General features: G+C 47.9%; 1 protein-coding gene across 1 annotated transcript in view; it reads right to left on the bottom strand.

Moving 5' to 3' along the window:
- Positions 1 to 390: 390 nt before the first annotated feature.
- Positions 391 to 25,668, bottom strand: part of LOC144135431 (neprilysin-2-like) — a 33,842-nt gene continuing 8,564 nt past the window's right edge. The window contains exons 4-10 of the mRNA XM_077668096.1: positions 25,244 to 25,400; positions 23,357 to 23,455; positions 17,375 to 17,686; positions 15,587 to 15,784; positions 14,653 to 14,882; positions 9,468 to 9,611; positions 391 to 802 (exon numbers count right to left, since the gene is read on the bottom strand). Coding sequence (XP_077524222.1) covers positions 449 to 802; positions 9,468 to 9,611; positions 14,653 to 14,882; positions 15,587 to 15,784; positions 17,375 to 17,686; positions 23,357 to 23,455; positions 25,244 to 25,400 — 1,494 coding nt within the window. The 3' untranslated portion in view covers positions 391 to 448. The remainder of the gene's footprint in view (positions 803 to 9,467; positions 9,612 to 14,652; positions 14,883 to 15,586; positions 15,785 to 17,374; positions 17,687 to 23,356; positions 23,456 to 25,243; positions 25,401 to 25,668) is intronic.

Below are 25,668 nucleotides of genomic sequence, written 5' to 3'. Positions count from 1 at the left end.
GTTAGGGCGCTCGACTACTGATCCGGAGTTCCCTGGCTCGAACCCGACCGCGGCGGCTGCGTTTTTATGTAGGAAAAACGCCAAGGCGCCCGTGTGCTGTGCGATGTCAGTGCACGTTAAAGATCCCCAGCTGGTCGAAATTATTCCGGAGCCCTCCACTACGGCACCTCTTCTTCCTTTCTTCTTTCATTCCCTCCTTTATCCCATCCCTTACGGCGCGGTTCAGGTTGGTAACGATATATGAGACAGATACTGCGGCATCTCCTTTCCCCCCAAACCAATTATTATTATTATTATTATTATTATTATTATTATTATTATTATTATTATTATTATTATTATTATTATTATGGTGTAATTTAGATAAGGATGTAAATGTAGTGACACAACTTTCGAGTACAAGGCAGACTGCGAGGCCACCGCTGAGTTTATTCCGGCTTAGGGAACCCTAATAGAAGGGGCACTTGGTGTCGGGATTCATTCGGTCGCCCTTCTTGCAGCCAAACGCCTGGGAAAACTCTGGCATGTTTCGCAGGGGCACCAAGCAGCGAGACCGAGCAGCCCAGTGCAATGTTCCAGGGCCACGCTTGTTTGATTTACTCTCTGTGCACCACTTGAGGCAGTACGTGATGAAGAAGATCTGGTCAGGAGTGAAGTCCATGTCTGGGATACGCGCCTCACGCTCGTGCTCCGGAAGGCGCTTGTAGGCCTCGTAGGAAAGCAGGACGCCCGTGTAGTCGACCACGCCTTCATTGTCTATCGTGGGGTTCATTGACCTTGCCCCCCGCTCCTCCGATTCCGCCTGCGAGAGGAGAGACGAGCCTGCAAACACTGATAACCAGATTGTCTAATGCAGCACTATGTCCTGAAATTAAAATGCTTACCAGAACGTTGCCCTAAGGCTTTTTTTAAATTTTTAACACCAGCGTGTAAAGTGGGTGAGGTAACAAACGCGGGTAAATGACATCCCAGTCGAAATCATGCGGAAGAAATGAGCTTGGGCAGGACATGTGATGCCAAGACAAGATAACCGCTGTTCCTTAAAGGGGCTATGCAGCAAATTAACTGAGGCTGCGTAAAACAGGCGAGAGATAGGCATTCCACCACTCGTCATAGCAGCGCAAGAATTTTTGAACTAGCGTCAATAACAACGAAGACATAGGCGATCAAAAATTGCTCTCCTCCTCTCCCTCTTCAACTCGTACACGTGATAGCGTTAGAAGCCGCGGGAGTCGAAAATGCATTGTCGGTCATAAAATTGATTCATTGGAGCATTCCCATTGCCTGGAGTGAAGTGATGTTACCAAAGAGGAAGTGATGTCAAACCTGACGTGACGTCACGAGACCGGGAGTGACGTCCGAAGACTTGAAATGATGTCACTTCCGGTAAAAGCATAAACAGCTGCTAATGTTATTGCTTTGCAAGCCAGTAATGAAGTTAGGTGCCCCTATGAGATTTTAGTGCCAATTACATGAGAACCATTGTTAACCTGGACAACTTCGACAAGAAGCTTGTATACGACTCTCCAGGACCCGAGATAAGCCGTGTGTGCGATGGGAGTAAAAAAAACCGCGCACCATTACGCTTGCCAGTAGCGTTACCGTGGTAGTACAGCGGAAGAAATGAGCGCGTGGCAACGGTTTCGAGACCTCCGCTTTTGACCTCCCATCTTCCCACATTACTCCACATAATCTGGCAATGCCGTACGATCCCCTCCCTTACTCTCATCCGCAGCCGTACTCCCACCTCCAGGCTTCAGGGGGAATGGCTGATCGAACCCATGGCCACCATGTAAGCTCTGGCTGTCGCGTATGACGAGGCAATGGCTACCATTTATGGTTATCGGACCCAGAACCAGAGGCCCAACTGGGCTATTCTAGTTTGTGCTATTTTTAAAACTTTCACTCACTCACTCACTCCCTCACTCACTAACACTCAATCAGCATTCACTCTCACTCACTCACTCACATATTCGCAGCTTCCGCCCATAGAAAGACAAATATGGCCGCTTTGTGAGTGCGACGTCTGGAGGTGGTGGTGGAAACTTATTTCCAAGGATGTAAATGGTACATGGCCTTTGGGTGCTCCCTCACTGTGAAGAGGCACCCCTAAATGGCCTTGAGGAGAAGTTTCGGTCAGAAGAGTCTCCCACTAAGACTCCGCCACGGTCGGTGGTGGTGTGAGGAAAGGTGGGGCATGTGAGCAGGGTGTGTAGAAAGTCTGGTTTGCCGAAAAGTTTGCATGAGAAGGGGAATTGGTCTGGATATCGGGCATGTATGGGGTACGGAGCAGTCCGAGTTTGTGGTCGTCGCCAGTGCGCTATGGTGAGGGATGGGGCTGGGGGTGCGTACTCCCTTCTTTGTTCCCGGTAGTACGAGAGAATATCACGGAAAGAGAGCTGGCGCTCCATTGCCCGTAGAAGGCGCTAGACTGCCGTCCGGAATGTGAGACCTCGGGCTAAGGAATGAGCTCCCTCGTTTCCAGCGATGCCGGCAAGTGCTTGCGCCCAGATGAAGGTTATAGGGCGCCGGGGCTGCCAGGAGCGTAGTAAACGAGTGCAGGATATGTAGCCATTGGCATAGTTTAGAATGGCAGATTTAGATTCAGAGATAATTTCTGTGGCAGATTTAGAAATGAGAGCAAGCGCGGTGGATGCCTCTTTCTGCCTGTATGGTAGAATTGGTGATGATTGAGCTGCAGGTCAGAAGCTTTGCTTGATTGTCGGCTACCGCCGGGGCCATACGGGAGCCTGACGTGTACTCCGCTGCGTACCCGCCGCGGTGGCTCAGTGGTTAGGCGCTCGACTACTGATCCGGAGTTCCCGGGTTCGAACCCGACCGCGGCGGCTGCGTTTTTATGGAGGCGAAACGCTAAGGCGCCCGTGTGCTGTGCGATGTCAGTGCACGTTAAAGATCCCCAGGTTGTCGAAATTATTCCGGAGCCCTCCACTACGGCACCTCTTCCTTTATTCTTTCACTCCCTCCATTATCCCTTCCCTTACGGCGCGGTTCATGTGTCCAACGATATATGAGACAGATACTGCGTCATTTCCTTCCCCAAAAACCAACTATTATTATTATTACTCCGCTGCGTCCACGTAGATCACCTCATGGTCATCGCCATACTGCTTGTGGAGGGCCCGAGCCCTTGCTACTCTGCAGTCCCTGTCTCGCTCAGTGTGGATTTTCTTGGGGACTGGGGGTAAGTTGTGGTTAGAACGGAAGATAGGAGAAAGGGGGTCCCCCGCGGAAGGGTGTGTAGTTGGGGTGAGGTTTAATTGGGATAATAAATTGCGGCCAGCCTCTGAGTTGGATAGACGGGATATTTGTGCTGAAAAAGTAGCTCCTGTAAGTTCTTCAATGGTGATGCGGACACCGAGTTTGAAGAGTCGGTCGTTTGATGTGCTGGGGGGAAGATGTAGAACCGTTTTCATGCAACTTCGCCGGGGCACGTTTGCCCGGTCTCCCTCCTTCTGCTTGAGAGGTAGGTATGGAAGGGCATATGTGGTGCGGCTTATGACGGAAGCCTGGGTGAGGCGAGTCGTGTGTCGCTCGCGGAGGCAAGCCCGGCGGTTCGCTATGCGGCGAATCAGTTGGGTGGTATGTTGACTGGGTGATTGTAATGTCTTTATGACTTCTCCGTGCGCGCCATAGGAGTGAAGAACAAGCCGAAGCATGCGGATTTTGTCTACTAGTGGGATGGGGTTGTACCTAGGATGATGGAGATGGTGGATTGACTGAATCGTGTAGTTTGGGCTGGTAGAGAAAGAGTTCGGATTTTGAAAGGGAGCAGGTCAGGCCACGCTCCCGTACATATGTGTCGATGGTGGTTATGGCCAATTGTAGGTGTTCTATTTCGGCATCACAGCCGAGGTTTGTCCAGACAGTGATGTCGTCGGCGTAGAGGCTAAAATTGATGTTAGGGATTTGAGATAGCTGTCGGGGTAGCTGAAGGAGTACTATATTGAAGAGAACAAGGGAGAGGAGCTTATCTCGTGCTCCCAGCGTGACACCTGGGAGGCGGTGGTTGGCGAAAGAAAGTGTGGCTGTGCGGTGGCTAGGGAAGTCTCGGATGTAGTTGTACATACTGGTGCCGACTCCCAGGGTCGTAAGGTTTTGGGGGACAGCTGAGTGTGTAACGTTATCAAAGGCCTTAGAATCCACCCTTAGAATAGCTCTGGTGTCGGAGGCTTGTGAGTCGAGAATGTCATGTTTTAGCTGTAGGAAAACGTCCTGTGTGGAAAGCCCAGGACGAAATCCAAACATGCTAGTAGGCATGAGGTTGTCGTCTTCCAGGTATTGACAAAGCCTTGTCTGGAGTACGGGCTCCACGAGTTTGCCAACAGAATATGTGAGGGAGATGGGTCAGAGGTTAGAGGTGAGCAGAGGTTTGTCAGGTTTGGGTATGAAGGCGACTTTAGCCTCTTTCTATTGCGGTGGGAGGGTACCCATTTTCCAGCACTCATTAAAGTATTCGGTAAGTGCGGCAATAGACAGTGCGTCGAGATTCCTGGGTGCCTTATGTACCCCGTCGGGGCCTGGGGCTGAGGACGTGTTAAATCTCTCGAGTTCAGCCTGAACCTCTGCTTCTATAATGGGTTCGTCAAGGTGGTCGTTATAGGGAGGCCTGCATAGTCGGAGTGTGTAACAGGAGAGTGTGAGGGGAAGTATTGATTGCGAAGTTCTCGGAGGAGCTCCGGTAGAGGAGTATCGGAAGTATGTATCAGTTTGGTGAGGCTGTATCTTTGGATAGTCTTAGAGTTAGTGGAGTCAATTAAGTGCCTAAAGAGGTTCCAGGTCTGGGGTATACTCATATTACCATCGAGCTTGTTGCGACGCCTGTGCAGCTTTCCACAGCTGCGCACGCCTGAGCTCTTGGTACATCAGCAGCATGTGCTACCAGGGTGCATGTAGCGGCTCCGCGGCTACGGTGCCGCTTCAAGCCCGGAAGCACCTCCCGCATTTCGATAGAAAGGACATTTTAAAACGCCCGTGTAATGAAACTCCAGCCCAAATTAACAAACCCCAGGTGGCATAAATAACCTGCAGCCGTCACATTGCCGCCTGCCTCAGATCCTCTAGTGCTAACGCGGCAATAAATTTTACAGAGCCATTCCCATTGCTTGTAGGCGATCTGCCAACTAGCGCTTGGCCGTGTTCGAATAGCGGTGGAGCGGACCTTAGGGGTGCAAGCTTTATTCTGCACTGGGACTTAGTACTCGCCTTAAAAGAAACATTCAGGGGGCACTCCAAACTGCTCATGTGCTTGACTATGGCACCTCCTTCTTCCCTTTTCTCTCACTCCCTCCTCTATCCCTTCCCTTACGGCGCGGTTCAGGTGTCCGCCGGTATGTGAGACAGATACTGCGCCATTCCCTTTCCCCCAAAACCAACCAACAAACCTGTGAAGGAGAACGCATTGGTGTGTCATCGTGGCCGTTGGACCTCGACGCAGGTTGCGCACTGAGAAACGAAACAAAGGCGCTCTTCTGAACACTGATGCCATAAACGCTGAATCCCGAAAGGTCCGAGTGAAGCACACGCTCTTGAAACCGGGATCTGGCGGCCTAATAATAATAATAATAATAATTGGTTTTTAGGGAAAAGAACTGGTGCAGTACCTGTCTCATATATCGTTGGACACCTGAACCGCGCCGTAAAAGAAGGGATAAAGGAGGGAGTGAAAGAAGGAAGAAGCGCCGTAGTAGAAGGCTCCGGAATAATTTCGACCACCTGGGTATCTTTAATGTGCACTGACATCGCACAGCACACGGGCGCCGTAGCGTTTTGCCTCCATAAAAACGCAGCCGCCGTGGTCGGGTTCGAACCCGGGAACTCCGGGTCAGTAGCCGAGCGCCCTAAACACTGAGCCACTGCGGCCTTTCACACACATTTTGAGCGAGCTGACGCTGGCCTACCAGGCCTGGCGTCAGCTGTACTCCCCATCGCACAAGTGCCTCGGGCAGCCGTTTGGCGCGGATTACAAACACACACTCTCCCTTCTCTCATCCTTTCTCACTATCCTCCCCTTTTGTCTCACTATTCATCCTTACAATCTGCCCTGAACCTTTCGCTTCTGCTCTCATCTGCTTTCTCATTGCCTGACGGATCCTTCCCCGCAGCGCCTAGATCATCTCATGACCTGGGAGGACTGGGAGCAGGTGTTTGACAGTCGGGCCAAACGGGATTGATATTGTACATATTTAAAGGCGCCAAAAACACCCACACAGAAGGGAAGGAACCGAGCAATTCGTCCCGCTGTATTTTTTGTGTGTGCGTGTTTTCTGACAGGCTTAAATATTTACAGTGAACGGCTACCAACACCCCCAACGAGAAATTAGCTTAATCGATGGATATGTTTTTGGACCTTTTTACGGGGCACGTGCTCTTGCAAACACCTGCTCAGTTGGATGTCGCGAACATGTGCAGAGTGTTTACAGCATCACTCGGGCGCGGGTCGGCCCGGTATTGCACTGTCTCCGGGATCAGCCCGGGGCATATTAGCGCGCGCCTGTTCTTTCCATCTTTGCCTCCCTATCCTTTAACTATCCTACTTTAAGCACGCGGCAGCGAGCGTGGCTCGGCTCGGCTTGAGCCAGTAGGCAGGCCCGTGCACTTTCCTCTTCCTTCTTCTCAGCAACATCAGTCAGTCATTCAGTCAGTGTTTACAGCGTGCTTCCGCCAGGTTCCCAGAAGAGACAGCAAGCAACATGGCGATGGCCAAGGAGGGCACTTTGGAGACGCAGGCAAAAATTTTGGATACCGTGCGCACTTGCCTGCGGCGTCACTGTGCGCAGTCGTACGCTGGATTCATGCACCAATGACTTCAGTACATTTCGGCTGGACCCACTTTTGCTTCCGTTTCCCTCTGCCTCGCAAGTCTTAATAGTAGAGCGGAAGTTATGAACGCAAAGAGGCGTTCTCGTGGCTGACATTCCATGTGCGGGCTCCCTTTCCTTACAAAAATTTCTTTACGCAGTCTATAGACTGTCCATAGTCTATTACTTCTATAGACAAACACTATAGAGAACAATCCATAGGCAATACAAATCCTGTAGACAAGCTATAATTTGTGGCTTTTAGTAGACTTTTGTCTATTGACTGCCTATAGACTATGAATAGAGAAAAATTGCCAGGTTTGCAATTTGCGCTAAACGGTTGCCTGTCATACACTTTAGCAGGCTTTTGCCTATAGAAAGTCTACAGAATATGAATAGAAATATCTATTGGAAGGCAGTAGAGTCTAAAAGAAGTCGATAGACTGTATGTAGACCATTTTATAAGTGTTGAAAACTTCATGCCCGCCGCCTAGCAGGAAAATCATGCGAATCTGGGGTTCGAACTCTCGGAGTGTTCAAAGCGGACAGATAACGTACCTAGAGCAACCAGGGATAGACTCCAAATTCCACCGCTGCCAAAGAACATGCATCCGGTATTCCACGAAGGTAGACGCAAAGGTAGGGCTGTGGCCCTACAGGACAAATTTCGAGGTAGATCCGATGTGCTCTACACGGACGCTGCCGATTACGATTCCAAGGCATTCCACACAGCGGCAGTGGTTCGCGAGAGTGGAGACCCGGTATCGTGTTGTACCGTTAAAAACACAAGTGCAACTGAGGCAGAAGGAGTTGCCATTGCTTTAGAAATAATAAAAAACGGTACAAGGGTGATAGTGAGTGACTAAGGCAGCCATTAAGAATTATGGTATGAACAGAATCTCTGCTGATGTCGCCAAAATTCTGAGAGAAGTGCAAGTGCCATCGGAGCTAATCTCACTGATCTGGTACCCGGCTTCTCAGGGCCTGTGGAGGACCGAGAAGGCGCACGCGATCACCCGAGGGCTCACTTTCCGGTCGATCGCCGCTGACGCGCCGCCTCCACGCGAGGAACACCTTGCGTCGGGTGACGAACTCACAACATTCTATGAAATAATTTCCCATTTTAAGCTCGGTCGTAATACCTGTCCAGCAGCAGAAACAGCTCAGTAGGAACGAGGAAATCAGGTAAAGTAAATTGGAAACCGGGGTGTTTCCAAACCCTCAGATGTACAGTCAATGGCATCCAGAAGTCTAATCCTAGATGTGCGCACTGCAATAGCATTGCAGATCTAGTCCACATGGTCTGGATCTGCTCTTTCTATAACGACCCGAATAGAAATGTACAATACTGGGAGACCTTATCGCTCAACCACGAAGCAGAAGAACAACGCAAAGTCATCGGTCTCGCTCTGACCGCCGCCGAGTCCCAAGGAATTCCGGCCGAAGGTCAGGGGGAATGAATGGGGGTTTAGGCTATAGCCTTTTCCCTCGTCGTTTGTGACGGGTGAAAATTAACTTCTCTCCCTCTCTTTTCAGTTGACATCGTTTTAATGATTCTCTGCTGCCCTTCACAACAGGTATAGAAGCACAAGCTTTACGGAAGAGGTGAGAAAATTCTTTCCAATTTCTGCTAAAGCGGTTTCCCCGAAGTTGATCATGCAAAACTCTCAATGATTTCTGCGTAACACGCGATATATCTGCGGATGGATTAGAGTTGCTGAGAGACTTTATTCTGAATAGAGTTGGCCAGAACTAGAGCCGAGGACCGAAATGAGAAGCTTGACTCCTGTCAATTAAACTCTACCAGAATCTAGTCATTCGAATTGAATAAGAGCTAAGTGGGATCTTCGTTGGTTCATGGTGTCTTTATAGGGCGCCCTCTGGTGAAGAAGCGGAGAATATTACGTAAAATCTACACTACCTCAATTCGTTCCCCTGAGTACACTTTATGAAACGGACCTCTACACCCCGTGGTGGCTCAATGGTTATAGGCGCTCGCCTACTGATCAGGAGTACCCGTGTTCGAATCCGGCCGCGGCGGCCACGTTTCGATGGAGGCGAAACGCTAAGGCGCCCGTGTGTGCTGTGCGATGTAAATGAAATTGGTTTTTGAGGAAAGGGAACAGCGCAGTAATTGGCTCAGATATCTCGGCGGACACCCGAACCGCGCTCTAAGGGATGGGATAAAGGAGGGAGTGAAAGAAGAAAGGAAGAGAGAGGTGACGTAGTGGAGGGCTCCGGAATAATTTCGACCACCTGGGGATCTTTAACGTGCACTGACATCGCACAGCACACGGGCGCCTTAGCGTTTTTCCTCCATAAAAACGCAGCCGCCGCGGTCGGGCTCGAACCCGGGAACTCCGGATCAGTAGCCGAGTGCCCTAACCACTGAGCCACCGCGGCGGCTAACAGCGCGATGTCAGTGCGCGTTAAAGATCCCCAGGGGGTCAAAATTATTCCGGAGCCCTCCACTATGGCACCTCTTGCTCTCTTTCTTCTTGCACTCCCACCTTCCTCCGTTCCCTTACGGCGCGGTTCGTGTGTCCACCGAGATAAGTTTGATAGTTACTGCGTCATTTCCTTTCCTCAAAAACGACTTTACTAATTTTTACCTCTACTCAGCGTCCAACGGGCACCGCAGATACGCACCTGGTAGTAAGAATTGCGGAGGCAAAGCACTTTTGCGGTGAACTCCTTCATCATGGGCGTGTCGGGGAACTTCTTAATGTAGCCGTTGACGTCGTATTCAATGTCCTCGGGGTCGAAGGCATGGGAGAGTTCGTGACCCGCTATCTGCAAGCGTCACCGATGCGTCAAGTGTCAAAATATTGCCACAGAAAAATGAAAGCAATTCTGCATCAGTCCATGGGGACATGCGATACAAAATAAAGGTTACTGCGGAAAACCGCATTGGTAGAATGCGACAGCATCGGCGCCTCCTTAGCACTCGTCGTCTCCCTTTGACTCTCTTTGCCCACCCCCCTCTCAATTACCTTAATTATTCGCATATACTTTGACTATACCCTCTTTTCATCTCTATCAACCATTTTGGTTTTTCAAATCTGGCGCCATGGTTGCTTTCCCGTCCACTTGCTATTCAACGGTCCAATGACTTTCTTCCAATTAATGAACTATTTACTCGATATGAACGAAATTTTTTAATCGATTACTTTTCATTCACCAAGCACTTTGCAATGGATTTCAAAATTTAATTTTCACTCTTTTGCACATTTTTCTACTACTTTGCCATTCACGGCTGTTTTTCCATGCACTCACTATATCGACGTTCACGCTGTTTCGACGTTTTTCGTTGCTTTTGGCTCTGATTTATTAACTAATCATCCTACTGACATGTTTCTATTTGCACAGCATCCTCGCATCCTCCTCTGTCGGTTACAACGGTTCTTTTGATCCTAACTGTTCTGAAGACGTCACAACTGCTGCCGACACGTTTTGATGACATGACCCCGCCGACACAGCCTAGTAATGCTTTCGCATTTATTTAGTTATTTCTGACACCCTCTGGGCCCGAGTTGGACGTTACAGAGGGGAGTGGAATGCATAACATAATATGAGGAAGAGAAGAGCACATGCATACATATAGCGGTGTCAGTCGAGAAATGTTAAACAGTGCAAAAATGATTAAATAGACAATAAGGTATTTGTCTGGGCTAGTCGGAACATTATTCAAACTGAAGGCACAGCGCACAAAGGACGGGACTGAGAAAGAAACGCGCTGCGTTTGTTTCTTTCTTTGTCCCGTCCTTCGTGCTCTGTGCCTTCAGATTAAATAGGAACACGAAAATATAAAGGTAAGAATCCAAGAATACAATACACATAATGCGCAGAATACAATAGACTGCCTGGTAATGCTTTCACAATAATAAGAAACGCCTACAAGGTACAGCGCGAACCATAACCCATCGTGTTGAACGTGGCAGTGGTTCAGGAGCTATTGCCGACTGTTCAGCCAAGAGGGAAGGAAAAGTCCGGGGATATTTTAGGTAACCATTAACCGTCTTGAAAGCACCGAAAAACAAATCGCAGTTTGGACTTCTTGCTTTTCATCACCTGATTCGCGGCGGCAAGTCGGGTGGCTTGACTTCTGAATCTGAGCCGGCGCCGGCAAGTCGAATATGCGAGCCACTATCAGAACGGTTACGTGACGGGACCACAGTACATTGAAAACATTTGAGTAGCACCGGTTTTTCGCCGAACGTTATCTATTACAGTAATAAAGCTCAATGAAAAACAGCGCTTGCTACGCTAAGGACCGTTGGTCATCCGCTAAGTCCGATTAAAGCTTTAGTCCTCCAGAAGGATTTTAAAAGGGCATGCACCATTCGAAACGTACTAATCTCATGTTCCATTAGAAAAGCACTTCGGTCGGCGCTCTACTGAACTGCCAGCGACATGACATGAGATGACTGCATTTTCACAGCACTCCACTGCCACGGCCACGAAAACATCGCTCTTTCATAATCAGGGTTCCCAGGGATCTATGAATGCAAAGTAGAGAATGACCAGTTCTGCATATACGGGAATTAATCTATTACTCTATCGCGTCATACTTAAGGCGGAGCTTAACTGTCCCCTACGACTTAATAATAATTGGTTTCTGGAGAAAGGAAATGGCGCATTATCTGTCTCATATCTTTGGACACCTGAACCGCGCCGTAAGGGAAGGGGTAAAGGAGGGAGTGAAAGAAGAAAGGAAGAATAGGTGCCGTAGTGGATGGCTCCGGAATAATTTCGACCACCTGGGGATCTTTAACGTGCACTGACATCGCACAGCACACGGGCGCCTTAGCGTTTTTCCTCCATAAAAACGCAGCCGCCGCGGTCGGGTTCGAACCCGGGAACTCCGGATCAGTAGTCGAGCGCCCTAACCACTGAGCCACCGCGGCGGGGATTTTGCCTGATGAGAGATCGTAAAAGCTAACAACGCACACTTGTTTACACTAAAGGTGCACTAAAGAGGAATCTTAACTCAGAAATTCTTTTTTTTTAGCGTTTAGCTCCTTTTAATTTGTCTTGTATTGGCCTTAAGCCCGAAGGCTCTCCCGGTCCACGCTCCTTCTGTCTTTCGTTTACGCTTTTGTTTAGTTTTTTTAAAGAGTGTACAGTAGAGCGCCACATCCAGAGTACACCCAGAGCGCCACAGAGCACCACAGAGTGCTCTAAGCCGAAGGAGATTACTCGGAGACGACCAGGCGAAGATGCCGAAAGTCTCCTAAGTTTGGATGCAGTTCTGATCCGGAGTACCCGTGTCGAACCCGACCGCGGCGGCCGCGTTTCGTTGGAGGTGCAACGGAAAAGGCGCCCGTTTCCTGTGCGATGTCAGTGCACGTTAAAGATCCCCAGGTGGTCGAAATTACTCCGGAGTCCTCCACTACGGCACCTCGTTCTTCCTTTCTTCTTTCACTCCCTCCTTTATCCCTTCCCTTACGATGCGGTTCAGGTGTCCGACGATATATAAGACAGATACTGCGCCATTTCTTTTCCCCCAAAAAACCAATTATTATTATTAATAGTATTATTATTTAAAAAAATGGCCCATTGACTGTCACATCTCGGCAGGTACCTGAACCGCTCCGTAAGGGAAGAAGTAGCGGAGGGAGCGAAAGATGAAAGGAAGAAAGAGCTGCCGTAGAGGAGGGCTCCGAACCAATTTCGACCACCTGGGAAAAACCAATTCTTATGGAGGCAAAACGCTAAGGCGCCCGTGTGCTGTGCGATGTCAGTGCACGTTAAAGATCCCCAGGTGGTCGAAATTACTCCGGAGTCCTCCACTACGGCACCTCGTTCTTCCTTTCTTCTTTCACTCCCTCCTTTATCCCTTCCCTTACGATGCGGTTCAGGTGTCCGACGATATATAAGACAGATACTGCGCCATTTCTTTTCCCCCAAAAAACCAATTATTATTATTAATAGTATTATTATTTAAAAAAATGGCCCATTGACTGTCACATCTCGGCAGGTACCTGAACCGCTCCGTAAGGGAAGAAGTAGCGGAGGGAGCGAAAGATGAAAGGAAGAAAGAGCTGCCGTAGAGGAGGGCTCCGAACCAATTTCGACCACCTGGGAAAAACCAATTCTTATGGAGGCAAAACGCTAAGGCGCCCGTGTGCTGTGCGATGTCAGTGCATGTTAAAGATAATAATAATTGGTTTTTGGTGGAAAGGAAATGGCGCAGTATCTGTCTCATATACCGTTAAACACCTGAACCGCGCCGTAAGTGAAGGGATAAAGGAGGGAGTGAAAGAAGAGAGGAACAAATAGGTCCGTAGTGGAGGGCTCCGGAATAATTTCGACCACCTGGGTATCTTTCACGTGCACTGACATCGCACAGCACACGGGCGCCTTAGCGTTTTTCCTCCATAAAAACGCAGCCGCCGCGGTCGGGTTCGAACCCGGGAACTCCAGGTGGTCGAAATTATTCCGGAGCCCTCCACTACGGCACCTCTTTATTCCTTTCTTCTTTCACTCCCTCCTTTATCCCTTTCCTTTCGGCGCGGTTCATGTGTCCAACGATGTATGAGACAGATACTGTGCCGTTACATTTCCCAGAAACCAATTATTATTATGATATTATTATTATTATTATTATTATTATTATTATTATTATTATTATTATTATTATTATTATTATTATTATTATTAATACCAAATTTCAATTGCGGCTTGCTGTGCGCGTCATAAGGCTGCTTGATGACGTCACCCTAGTTTGTCTTCCATTGCTAGGATTTTCTTTACCTTCTGCTAGTACTCGCACTAACACAAGCCGACCGCCGGCTGTTCTCGTAGTGGGACTACACTTTAAACAGAAAGGAAAAAGCTAGAGGACAGCTCACTCCCATTTCCCGTTAATATGGGCTAATTAGCGTTTAGATTGTAGTAATGCTTTCGCATTAAAGCTCTGACGCCTAGCAAACTGCCCGGCCACCGCCACGACGGCACGTGCAGCCCTCCTGCACCCTCCTTTACCCTATTTTAATTTTCCTGTCACCCTTCTACATATCTACTTAACATTCAGTCTATGTTATGAATGCTTCGTTAAAATAAAAGAAGAAAACATCCTGCCCTTGCAAAAATTTCTTTAGACAGTCTATAGTCTGTCAATAGACGTCTGTCTGCAAAGTCTATAGGCACACTATAGACCCCAAAGAATAGTCTATAGGCATTACAAATCCTTAGACAGTCTATAGACAATGCATAGATTTATGGTACTGCAGTTTTATTAGTCTTTTGTCTACAGACAGTCTATATAGACTGTGAAGAGGAAAGAAATATCTGTATGAAGGCAATACAGTTTAAAAGAAGTCTACAGACTTTCTATACACCATTTTTGTAAGAGTGTTTATAATATAATTGGTTTTGGGGGGAAAGGAAATGACGCAGTATCTGTCTCATATATCATTGGACACCTGAACCACGCCGTAAGGGAAGGGTAAAGGAGGGAGTGAAAGAAGAAAGGAAGAGAGAGGTGCCGTAGTGGAGGGCTCCGGAATAATTTCGACCACCTGGGGATCTTTAACGTGCACTGACATCGCACAGCACGCGGGCGCCTTAGCGTTTTGCCTCCATAAAAACGCAGCCGCCGCGGTCGGGTTCGAACCCGGGAACTCCGGATCAGTAGTCGAGCGCCCTAACCACTGAGCCACCGCGGCGGGGTTGTAAGGGTGTTTCTGATAAAAAAGCGGTATTCCAACCTAACAGGCTAACTTGAGCCTGTCCAGAATGGTCCTTCAATCTCTCACACGTAGTGGCTCTGAGTGCGTCTTGGTAATTCAAAGCCGCGTATTTAAAGCCACACTCGACTGGCGAAGCGTACCATTCCGATACCGGCGTAGTTGAAGGCGGCCGGTGCGCCGTGGATGAATATCGGCGGCTGTAGCAAGGTGGCAGACAGGTAGACTTCGTGTGTGTCGGGGTGGTAGTGGGCGCCGATCGCGGCAGTGTTCATGCTGATCTTGAAGTTCTTCCGGAAGACGTTGATCGTCGCCTGGCGTTTCGCGTCCAGGAAACCAGCGGTGAAGTTCTCGGCAACGTCTGGAATCTCCTCTGCACGCGCGTCACTCCGAAACATGTAAACCACTCGTTAAAACTGCACCGATAAAATTTCTTTAGACCGTCTATACTACCCGTAGACTTCTGTCTACAAATTCTGTATTATCTCTATAGGCACACCCTAGAGAACCGTCTATAGGTAATAAAAATCCTATAGACACTCTATACACAATCTATACGTTTATGGCCGTACACTTTTAGTGGAATTTTGTCTATAGACAGTCTATAGAATAATAATAGACAAATGAAATATACATAGACAGGCAATAGAGGCTATAAGAAGTCTATAGACCATTTTTGTAGGGGCTAGCTCGGGCCCTGATAGAGTTGGGCATTGAAACAAACAATGATATGCCGGAATACACTGAAAGCCGTGCATCTGACATGCGGTGTGCTTTTTTGAACAAAGCACAGTCAGAACGCACACGCACGCACACACACGCACGCACACGCACGCACGCACACGCACGCACACGCACACGCACGCACACACGCATACGCACACACACGCGCGCACGCACGCACGCACGCGCGTGGCTGGCTGCTTAGCGCGTTACTCTGGGACAGTCATTGAACTGCTCCATCAAGACTTTGGTTTGAGCTAGTTGGTGAAGCGACATAGCTAAAGGAATACAACGCCGCAAATAAACAAGGAGGAGAACGCGCAATAGACAGGACGGGCGACCATTACTACTCACCGAAGAGTGTCTCGATCAGGTGCTCGCTGCCGAGACCGTCCGGGTAGCCGAAAATGAAGTACATTGCCTTGAATTTGGTGCGCATCAGGCACCAAGCGGGGCCGCGCATCCAATCCGTGGTGTTGATCTTGCCTTCCAGCCCTCGCAGCACATCCGTCACCACTCTTCTAGCGGCGGCCATCGCGGGCGGTGGGACGTCTGAGGGCGAGGACAAGGCAGGGTCAGGAACCATTCGACAGTAAACAAACAAACAAACAAACAAACAAAAAGAAACGAGAAGCAATGATAAAGTTCTACTGTGAATCCGTTGACACGAATTCCCGGAATATTAGACTCAGAATATTCTAGAGACTTGGCCTGTGTGATTACAGCGGTTATATTTGTAGCCGTTTGGTTTGGTTTATTCGTGGGGGCTAAACGTCCCATAGCGACTCGCCCTATGACTGACGCCGCAGTGAAGGGCTCCGAAAATTTCAAACACCTGGGGTTCTTTCGCGTGCACTGACATCGAACAGTACTCGGGCCTTTCTAAAATTTCGTTCCGGTTCGAACAACTTTTTCCTGCATAGACAGCTGTAAGTCTGGCCGTCGGCTTTGGAATCTTCAGAGGCTGGCGCTTAACGAAGAAGATGTCGAGAAGCGCCGAACGCTCGGTCCCCCGTGCGTGCTCTGGACTGAACGCCGTCTCTGGTCGGTGCCTGGACTATACCGCTGGTTGTTCGCGACGCTGTGCTTTGGAAGACGTTTCTTACTACACATCACTCAAACTCTCTTTGAATTCGAGGTGCTTTCTCTTGGTATCAACTGAACTAACATCCTATGCGAATCCCGTATCAACATAGTATGTCGATGCCACGGCATCACGCAGAGAGCCATAAGCAAACTCATATTAAAATTAAAAAAAAACAGGCAGTGGCTTAACTTGGCTAACCTTGGAATTCAGCGAAAAGCAAGCACGCTTGCTTAGCGTCCATGGCAGCTCCGCTACATGCTCGCGACAGATTTTCATTATATGCACTCACACGACCACGTGGCTATGACGTGTTATCATATGGTCTTACCCCACCCCCATCGGATGTCATCACGTGGCTTCGCATCGCCCCATCGGATGTTCTTAAGGTCAAAGGTCAACCCAAAGGTCAGCCAATGTCAAAGGTCAACTAAATATCAGGGGTCAAGCGTTCGACACCATAACTGTACCACATTTGGCCATACACGGCTAACGTGGTTGGGCCGAAGGTCGTTCAAGGTCATTCTCCGGCCTACGCGACGACTGCTTTATCTTGCGTAAGGAAGCTTTTCGCTTCAAAATGCGATTTTGACGCAACAGCGATGCGCTATAGTATGTTGACAGAACACGGATACTCTCCAAAATTGTGTAACCCTTACGAAGCCTCTCGCTTATGCGCATACACTTGTTCCTTTTTTTTGCTTAACGTTGCTAGTAGTCATTCCGTCCTGAAATAAACGCACCGACTCAGCTCTTACCATTGGAAATCGTGAAACTTTTTCGCATCATGGTAACTGATTTTTATAGTGGTTCTATATTTTATCTTATTTAACACTTGAATTGACACCGTTATACCGTCTGCGACCACTGAACTCTTCAAGTAGCTTTAATTCACCCTTTTCTTCCAAACAATATCATTGCGTGCTGCTAAAACCTACTTTGACGTTTTCTGGACCCCTCTGTTCTACATCCCATCTAGGTACGGCGGTCGTTCGAGCTCTTTACGGTTTAGCAAACGCTGATGATGATGGTGGCGAAAAGAGCACACAAATACTAACGTGTCTTGAAGTACTTGTGGGAGACGGCCAGGGGCATTACGTTCATGACCCGGTTGTAGCACATTAAAGCTGCTCGGTCTGCCCTTTTGCCGTGGCTCCTAATCGCTTGCCCGGCCATCAGCTTGCCGCTGGCCGAGGGCACAATCCGGCGAAGCACGCTCCAGCCCATCAGCAGCCGGGCGTCGTCGATCTGCAAGCGATTCTTGTCCATGAACAGCTCCACAATCGCCGTCAGGTTGTCCGAAAGCAGCGTGCGACTCTTCTCGTTGAAACTGTTGTACGTTGCCTGAGACACGAGCCGAGTCCATTCCTCTGGAGTAGACGCGCAGTTTGAAAGCGCCGAGTTAATAATAATAATAATAATAATAATAATAATAATAATAATAATAATAATAATAATAATAATAATAATAATAATAATAATAATAATAATTGGTTTTTGGGGAAAGGAAATGGCACAATACCTGTCTCATATATCTTTGGACACCTGAACCGCGCCGTAAGGGAAATAATAAAGGAGGGAGTGAAAGAAAGGAAGAATAGATGCCGTAGTGGAGGGCTCCGGAATAATTTCGACCACCTGGGGATCTTTAACGTGCACTGACATCGCACAGCACACGGGCGCCTTAGCGTATTGCCTCCATAAAGACGCAGCCGCAGCGGTCGGGTTTGAACCCGGGAACTCCGGATCAGTAGTCGAGCGCCCTAACCACTGAGCCACCGCGGCGGGGCCCGAGTTAGTACTGCAGTAAAAGGATCTCCGTTGACTACCCACTTCAGTAGACATACAGCTGCCGAACGGTCAAGTAATGACCTTAGTGTGTGTGGATACAAAGCGGAGATCAGTTATAATGACCGCACGTATAACGAACGCTCGCTTATTAATGAACAATTCTGGCCGCACCACTCGGTTATAGCGAACAAGCGAGCGCCGTAACCTCCCCCCTGCTCTGCCCTCCACCAAGAAATTGAAGAACTCGCGATTCCAGCAAGCGCGGAGATCAAAGAGCGCCTCTCACAACCCGCTACACCACCCCGGAACGAAAATGTCGACAGAAAAAAAAAAGCTGTGGTTTAACTACTTCTGGACCTGGTTAGAGAGCGAAAGCTGTGGTGTATCGGGCAACTAGACGCGGCTCGGCTTCTGCAATGTTGAGTGCGTTCCGCACACTGGATAGGCAGTGCGCCAACCCTGGCAGGTGGCGGTTAAATTAATGGTTGTTCGCGAGAGGTAGGTCACCCTATGAACACTGCTGCCTATTCTACCGCCGTCTGCCGGCGAATCGAAGGGTCAAAGGACAAGTTGTGCTACGCCACGGTGGACCACATATGGTAAGGCCCGTAGCCACACTTGACCTCTGGCTCACCTGAAGGTCGACCGGCAACGCACGGCGAAATCGGCGTTACCTATAGCGTAGTGAAGCTTTCGCTTCAAAACGACACGGCGCTACAAGTACACGCACAAAAAGTCGAGGGGGACAAAGGAGAGGCGCCAACTTCAAAGTGTTTATTCCGAAAGTGAAGGACATGAATTTGTAGCATCGGGCTACACCCATTTTCACACTTTGTGTGACTTAACGTTGCTGACACGCACTTATCGCTACGCATTCTCGTGTCTTCATAGAAAGTAAGACTCTGTGCGTAAGCTATGGCATAGCTTACGCACAGGGCTGCTTTTTTCCTTATGCGAAAGGCTTGTAACACAATTCTCGCCTGCATACTCTTGCTCCTGCCTTGAGTATTCGTCATTTCCAGTCGAGGCGCGCAATTACACGTGCTAGCATGCATGCTCAATTTAGCATACTTATGTTGCTTAATTTCTAGATTTTTGCCGCGCTCCCTAAGGCGGACGTTGATGCATCGCCCCGTTTGCCCCTACATACGCCATCCCAAAAGAGAGGGGTACATCGTATACCTTTCCTTCCACGCAGCAGATGTAGGCTGTCTGATGATTTATCTTGCAGTCTAGGGCTTCAGCCCCCCCAAATGCGGGGTATAAGTTTCGACAACTTGTTAAGGGCTGGAATAACCAGCGGCACCTTGTGTCTGTTAGCCACTTTCTTCAGAACGCGTGACATATTGCGCTAATATGGCATAACTTCAGGTTTTACCGCGGAGCGCCATCTTCAGACCTGTTTGGTCGAGCGTCCCGTTTTGTTTTTTGGAAGAGGGTTTCAACGACGGAAGTCAACACCACCGAAAAGAAGCCAGGAGCCAATAGGCGGCGAATTTGATTATCTAAACTAACATTCATTCAGTGCGGGCAGGAATTATGAGTTAAGATTCAATGCATAAAGAGGCGATAGCCCGTTGCTCAATTTTTGAGCGCGCACAGTTGAATGGTGACAGTTCCTTGCTGGTTCGAGGAGGGCATCTCCAGGATAAATGGCCATGTCTTTTTCGAAAACGCCATGTATTTCTTTCTCAAGAATACAAAACCAACTAGCCCGGCAATATTCGTTATCACAGAGCTGCGTGCTCTGACGGAGCCGTTGTACGCCAGGTTCGAGCACTCCCCTGTCGCTAGGTGTCTGATATTACCGTCCGGCCACCAGCTGCCGTGGACGCTGCAACCAGGATTATTTATATGTCTCATTCCTAAAGCTGATTTTTGGCAAGAAGGACCTCGGCAAAGAGAACATGACCACCCTGCCCTCGCGAAAATGTCTTTAGACAGTCTATAGACTTTCCATAGATTTTTTCTATAAAGTCTATTGACAAACCCTATAGCTGACAGTATATAGTCAATACAAATCCTATAGACAGTGTATATACAATCTATAGGTTTATGAACATACACTTTTAGTAGACTTTGTGTGTAGGCAGTCTATAGACCATGAGTAGACAAAAAGAAATATCTACAGGAAGGCAGCAGAGTCTATAAGAATTCTATAAACTGTCTATAGACCATTTATGTAAGTGTGGAGAGCCTGGAAAGCGCTGTAGGAAGGTCTGCTTTCTAGATGTAGGCGCCAATAACGGAGTTTTTTTTTTTAAAATATGAACGACACTTTTCACGGACCAAATATCTTTGGCTGTAAAAGGCAGTGTCCGCTTAAGGCAAACGTCGATACAACGAAATGAATCCGCGTGACTGCCAGGTTGTGTATAAGTAGGGTAGACTGTATAAGCATCAACTGACAATATATTAAGCATTGAGGTTACAGTGCCGATCATAACCGTTGTTTAGGATGGTGGCTTTCCCACAGTACACGCATATTAGAGACGTGCCACCCTAAGCGCCTAGGTTACGAATAAAGGTTTTTTAATGGGATGCTGCCTTAGCCGAAATAAACATTAAGTTCTGAGAAATGATTCCAATATTCGGCAGAAATTTATTTGTCCCTGGCGTACGTGTTAACAGCCAAAATATACATTCCTTGCGGCTGGCATCATACGAGCGGCAATAAAGCTGAAGGTATTGATATTTTGTGTCCATCGCGGTACGCTCAGCATAGATGCCTACGGGAATCGCCGTAATATGGCAAGCATGAACTTCCTGTTAGCCTTCGGGAGTTCAAGAGTTACGTGGTTAAAGACTTTACCCAAAGTTGGCCAAGAATGCTTCTTGGGTGAAATGAATCACCCCAAGGCTAGTAGAAAAAAACTGTTATAAAGGCTGAAAGGGCCTACACCAAACAACCGCCGCTTTTTTTCATTGTTTATAACTGTCCAATGCCGGTATGACTATACTGCGTCGGTAGATAATTGCGTACGCCAAAGCAACTTATGCTTCGCTGTTAACGAATAACTTGTGGTCAAAAGTCTTAAGTCAAAAGGCTTGCCGCTTCAGCCGCATAACATAGCCATTACGGCACTATTAAAAACAAGATGACCTTGAAATGATACCACAAGGTTTCTTATTGGGATAGAGAAGCTTCCTGCTTGACTTGTGTTTTGAATGCTTCGATTAATTTCGCTGCAGCTGGACGCTGTGGCCTTAAAACTTTTGACAAAGGCTGCACATAGCTTGGTTGGGCTGGGAACGGCATGATGAAATAATGCTTCCACTAGAACATGTTCCAGATGCATAAAATACGCGTTCTCTATAAATCTTGCGAACGGGCGGCAGCTACTAGTTCTATGGTGTATGGATCCGGACGCCGCACGTGCTGGTGAACTAATGGCTTGAAAAATGGTAAGCGACGGAGCAACTTCAAAGAAACATCGGTCAGATTGGTTAAAAAATTGGCGGTGGATTAGCTCCGTTTAAACCTGGAGTGACGCGATAGCCACATCTGGCTGAGAGGAACTTGGTCACGTAAGCAAGCACGTGACGAACCACGTGATCAGCCACGGCGGCGCGCCGCCGGCAGCTGTTCCGCACCACGTGACCAACCACGTAACAGCACAACCAACGCATAACGAAACATGAGAAAGCGAAGTCCGTATAGGATGCAGAAAATATCGGCAAATCGCTACGCTTCATTCGCTATTGCGTCCGTAAGATGTGCGCGATGCCCCGACAAGTCATATCGCGAATTTTAAGCGCGTGCTGCCCTTGTAAACCATAGATGTACCACGCGTTCTACCTGAGTCATCCGGAAACATATAGAATAAGGCAGAAATTCCACACGGAGGGGGGGGGGGGGGAATGAATCCTCAATTACATCTTGGCAAATGGCTGATGTTGCTCACAGTTCTCCTATGCTTTTTTCGTAATATCACGCAAGCGTCGACTCCTTGCTTGATCACAGCGTCGGATCGACTCGGCCAACTCGGACAAAGTTGCCGCATGCTGCTTTCAGTTTGTCGTTATTTTCCCACGGACTGCTGCTGTCGAATCATTGCATTACAGTGATGTAGATGCGAAATTAATAGCAAATGAGCAGCACGGCGCAGGTGTTACGCACTAGACGGCGTAAATGATGCGATAGTATTAACGTTTTATAGCTATAACGAAATTGAAGTTGCTGAACTGCTCTAGACACACTAAAATGTTGGCCCAAAGCGTTGCGAGGTACAAGTGATGTATGTCTTCCGTGGCCTATCCTCTATAGAAGACGAATGTTTGTCAAATGGTTAGGGGAATCCCCCCATGGTGGAGTACATTTGTAATGAGGGAGTAATTACTCTGACACCCACATAACATAGGGCGAAAGCGGACAAAATTCGTTCTCACCCTACATGCCAGCTGCCCCGGTTAGCTCAGTTGGTAGAGCGACTGCTCCGGCGAAGCGATGGTCCCGGGTTCGAACCCCGGACCAGGACGAACTTTTCTGTAACTGCGAAGTTTCTGAGAAAGCTGTATAGCTTTCCTTTGTAATCGTATGGCTGCGGTTGGGTGGATGTCGGAAATAATCGGGTGCTGTGTAAGAAAATCCTCACTTGTTCTCCCCTCATTGGTCTTTCGCCGCAAGATATCAAGACTATGCCTCTTTCATAAAATATTCTATCATTTCAGGCATCTGCGCCAATCTTTTATTCATCCACCAGCACGTTCATCTCGACGCTTATTCAATAGCTTAAGTATACAGCGCCTGCATGAATCTACATCTGCATTTAATAAGTCATTTCTACCAATCGCAATACAGGAATGGAATGAATTGCCAGATTCTACTGTCATGGAAAGTGACCCTGTCAAATTCAAAGACCGGTTACTGTCTTTCTTTAAACATTAAATTTGTCTATATTTCTTTTCTCGCCCATAGTTTGATGTGCTTGAGCCACTCGTTTGTAAATTCCCTTCTCTACTCGATTGATATTTTTGTAACTGTCTTAATTGTGTTCTCATTTGATGTTACTGATTGTATTCGTTGTCCTAATTGCCCTCATTGTATGTTTATATAAATGTTTTACTAGATTTGTTCTTTTTTTTTCAACCTCTCTGACTTTGTCCTTGTATTGTCCTACGTACGTCGCCCCCCCCCCTTATGTAATACCCTGTGAAGGGTTCTTAAGGGATAAATAAATGATGATGATGATGAGTAATTACTCCCTTACTTCAAGAAGACCATCAGGTGAAAAGCAAGTGCAACGTACTTTCACTAATGTAGCCTTTCAAGTAGCTCCCCACTTTGGCCAGTGTCATACTGCTGGCGCTCCAACGTCTCTTTCGCACCTCTGCTATGTAGTTCTTCGCTGGAAAGGAATAAAAGACAAGAAAACATGTTAGTGCACTCCACGGCTAGACAGAGTACGTCAAAGTATCAAGCTACAATTCAATCTTCGCGTGCCGCGGCCTGCCGGCCCGGCCAGCGGACAGCATATCGAACACAGTGGAATCGCTTTCCACCTCGTGCATCGCACTAACCGCTGTGGCGAGCTTTTAAATATGCGCATTTGGACTTAACGCGACCCTTGCTTCGCTGGGTCTGGATGAGCGGTAGAGTACGCGAAACATAATGCAGTGAAAATTCACATGGACATCTCATTCAGTTACGTGCTGACAATGCGGTAGCATTAGAGCTGTTCATGCTGTCACCGGAAGTGTCGTCAAGTCCTCTCTGGTGACGTCACTTTCCTCCAACCAATGAGAATGTTCCGCTCTGGTGACGTCACATCTCTAAAGCCAGTCAGCGAATTTATGTTCGGACGACGCATTTTCTTCTCGATAAAGTCTGTGATGCTATCACAATAATAACTTACGATAGGGGATCCCCTTTGCGATTACGGTGAAGACACTCCTCGTCAACCGGTCCTTTGAAACATAAATCAGGGTATGCTATTGGCCACGAACGCAGTATGTAAGCTCAAAACACTCGGCATCGAACGAAAGTGTTCTAGGATATGTACAGATTGCCAAAAAAAATCATATATCACCTCTCCTCACCATGCGTAGCTATCTCTCATTCTTAGACTGCAGACAACAAAGAGGGGCTCACTTCCAGTTACGAGGAATTTGGGGGCAGCTCACACCTGCGCTAAGCTTTGCGGCCTATGGCGCTTCCATGAGAAGAGGCGCTTTTTTCTGATGCAAGTAACCGCACACATTGTTTAACACAGTCTGGAAGCGTCTACTGCTCCAACCACTTTTTCCAGCTTCTTCGAATGGAACAGAGATTGGGATTTTCATCGCCGAATGTCGCGTTCGACGACCCAGGAAAATTGTCCGAAATCGTCATCGTCCGCAGTGCGGTTATCCCACCTCACACAGCACGGCTATGATCCAATACGTCCGCACGCACGCATACGTGGAGCCTTGGCTGAGCAATGTGACGTCGCATCGCGTAGACAAAGAGGGTCTCGGTTAGAACAGTTCCTGCCGCGGAGTTTTACGCGATAGCGTATAGCGCTCGTTCGGTCCAAAAGCCGTCGGCGTAGTATAGTAGTCGGCACCGTGTGCCGGAAATAATCGAGTACTGGGTAAGAAAAATCGTATCATGGTAATTTGTGGTTCTAGAGATTGATGACTGATTGGTGTGTGATAGTCGATGAAGAGTTGTTGAAATCATCGCAATTAAAGAAATGAAAAATAAATAAATAAGAAAAAGGGGGTTCGAAGGTATCAGAATGCTCAGCATGAAAAGGCAATGTTTGATGGTGCTAATTAAGAAAATTTAGAGCGGGTAATCGATCAATTATTTAATTGAAACAATTGGAAAACCTAAATAGCAGCGTCAGGTGACGCACCAAATGGCGCTCGCTATCGCGTCGACTCATAAGCGCATAGCAGTCCTTCAACTTTTTTGTTTACTATTCTTTTTCAGGAATAATAGAGTCGTTAGTTTCTTGCTACACGCCACGTGGTAAGGGAACCGGAACGCTGTCCCGAATTCCTGGTGACGTGTGTCCTCTTTAGAAAGGAAGCACTAATAGAAGCCCAGAGAAAGTTCCCTTTTCCTTTTTGCATTGATGACGAAACAATTCAGTCAAGAAACAGAGCGCAATGTAATCTTTTCCGCGGCAGAACAGCGCAGGTGTACCCACCGACCACCTCTACGCGGATGATACGCTCGGCGAGCGCCTTAGTGTCAATGGCTGGGTCGTAAAGCACCAGGAGAGACTTGTAGTAGTCAATCAGACGTGGGCGAGAGCGCTTGTGTTCGTTAATCATCCATTTCTCGTCGTCATCGGATATCCGAATCTACGGAAGCATGAAGATTTACAAGTCAGTTCTATATAGTTGAATTCGCCCTAAGAAAAATTACTTAAGACAGTCTATAGACTGTGCATAGCTGTCCATAAACTTCTCTCTTTAAAGTCTACAGACTCTCAATAGACAAACCCTGGAGAACAGTCTATGAGCAATACAAATCCTCTAGACAGTCTATAGACTATCTATAGATTTATGGCCATACACATTTACTAAACTTCTGTCTATAGACAGTTTATGGACTGCAAATAGACAAAAT

The sequence above is a fragment of the Amblyomma americanum genome, chromosome 5 (assembly GCF_052857255.1).
Source record: "Amblyomma americanum isolate KBUSLIRL-KWMA chromosome 5, ASM5285725v1, whole genome shotgun sequence".
Taxonomy (NCBI): Eukaryota; Metazoa; Arthropoda; class Arachnida; order Ixodida; family Ixodidae; genus Amblyomma; species Amblyomma americanum.
Note: the sequence above shows the minus strand (reverse complement) of the source record. Positions and strands in the feature narration are given on the sequence as shown.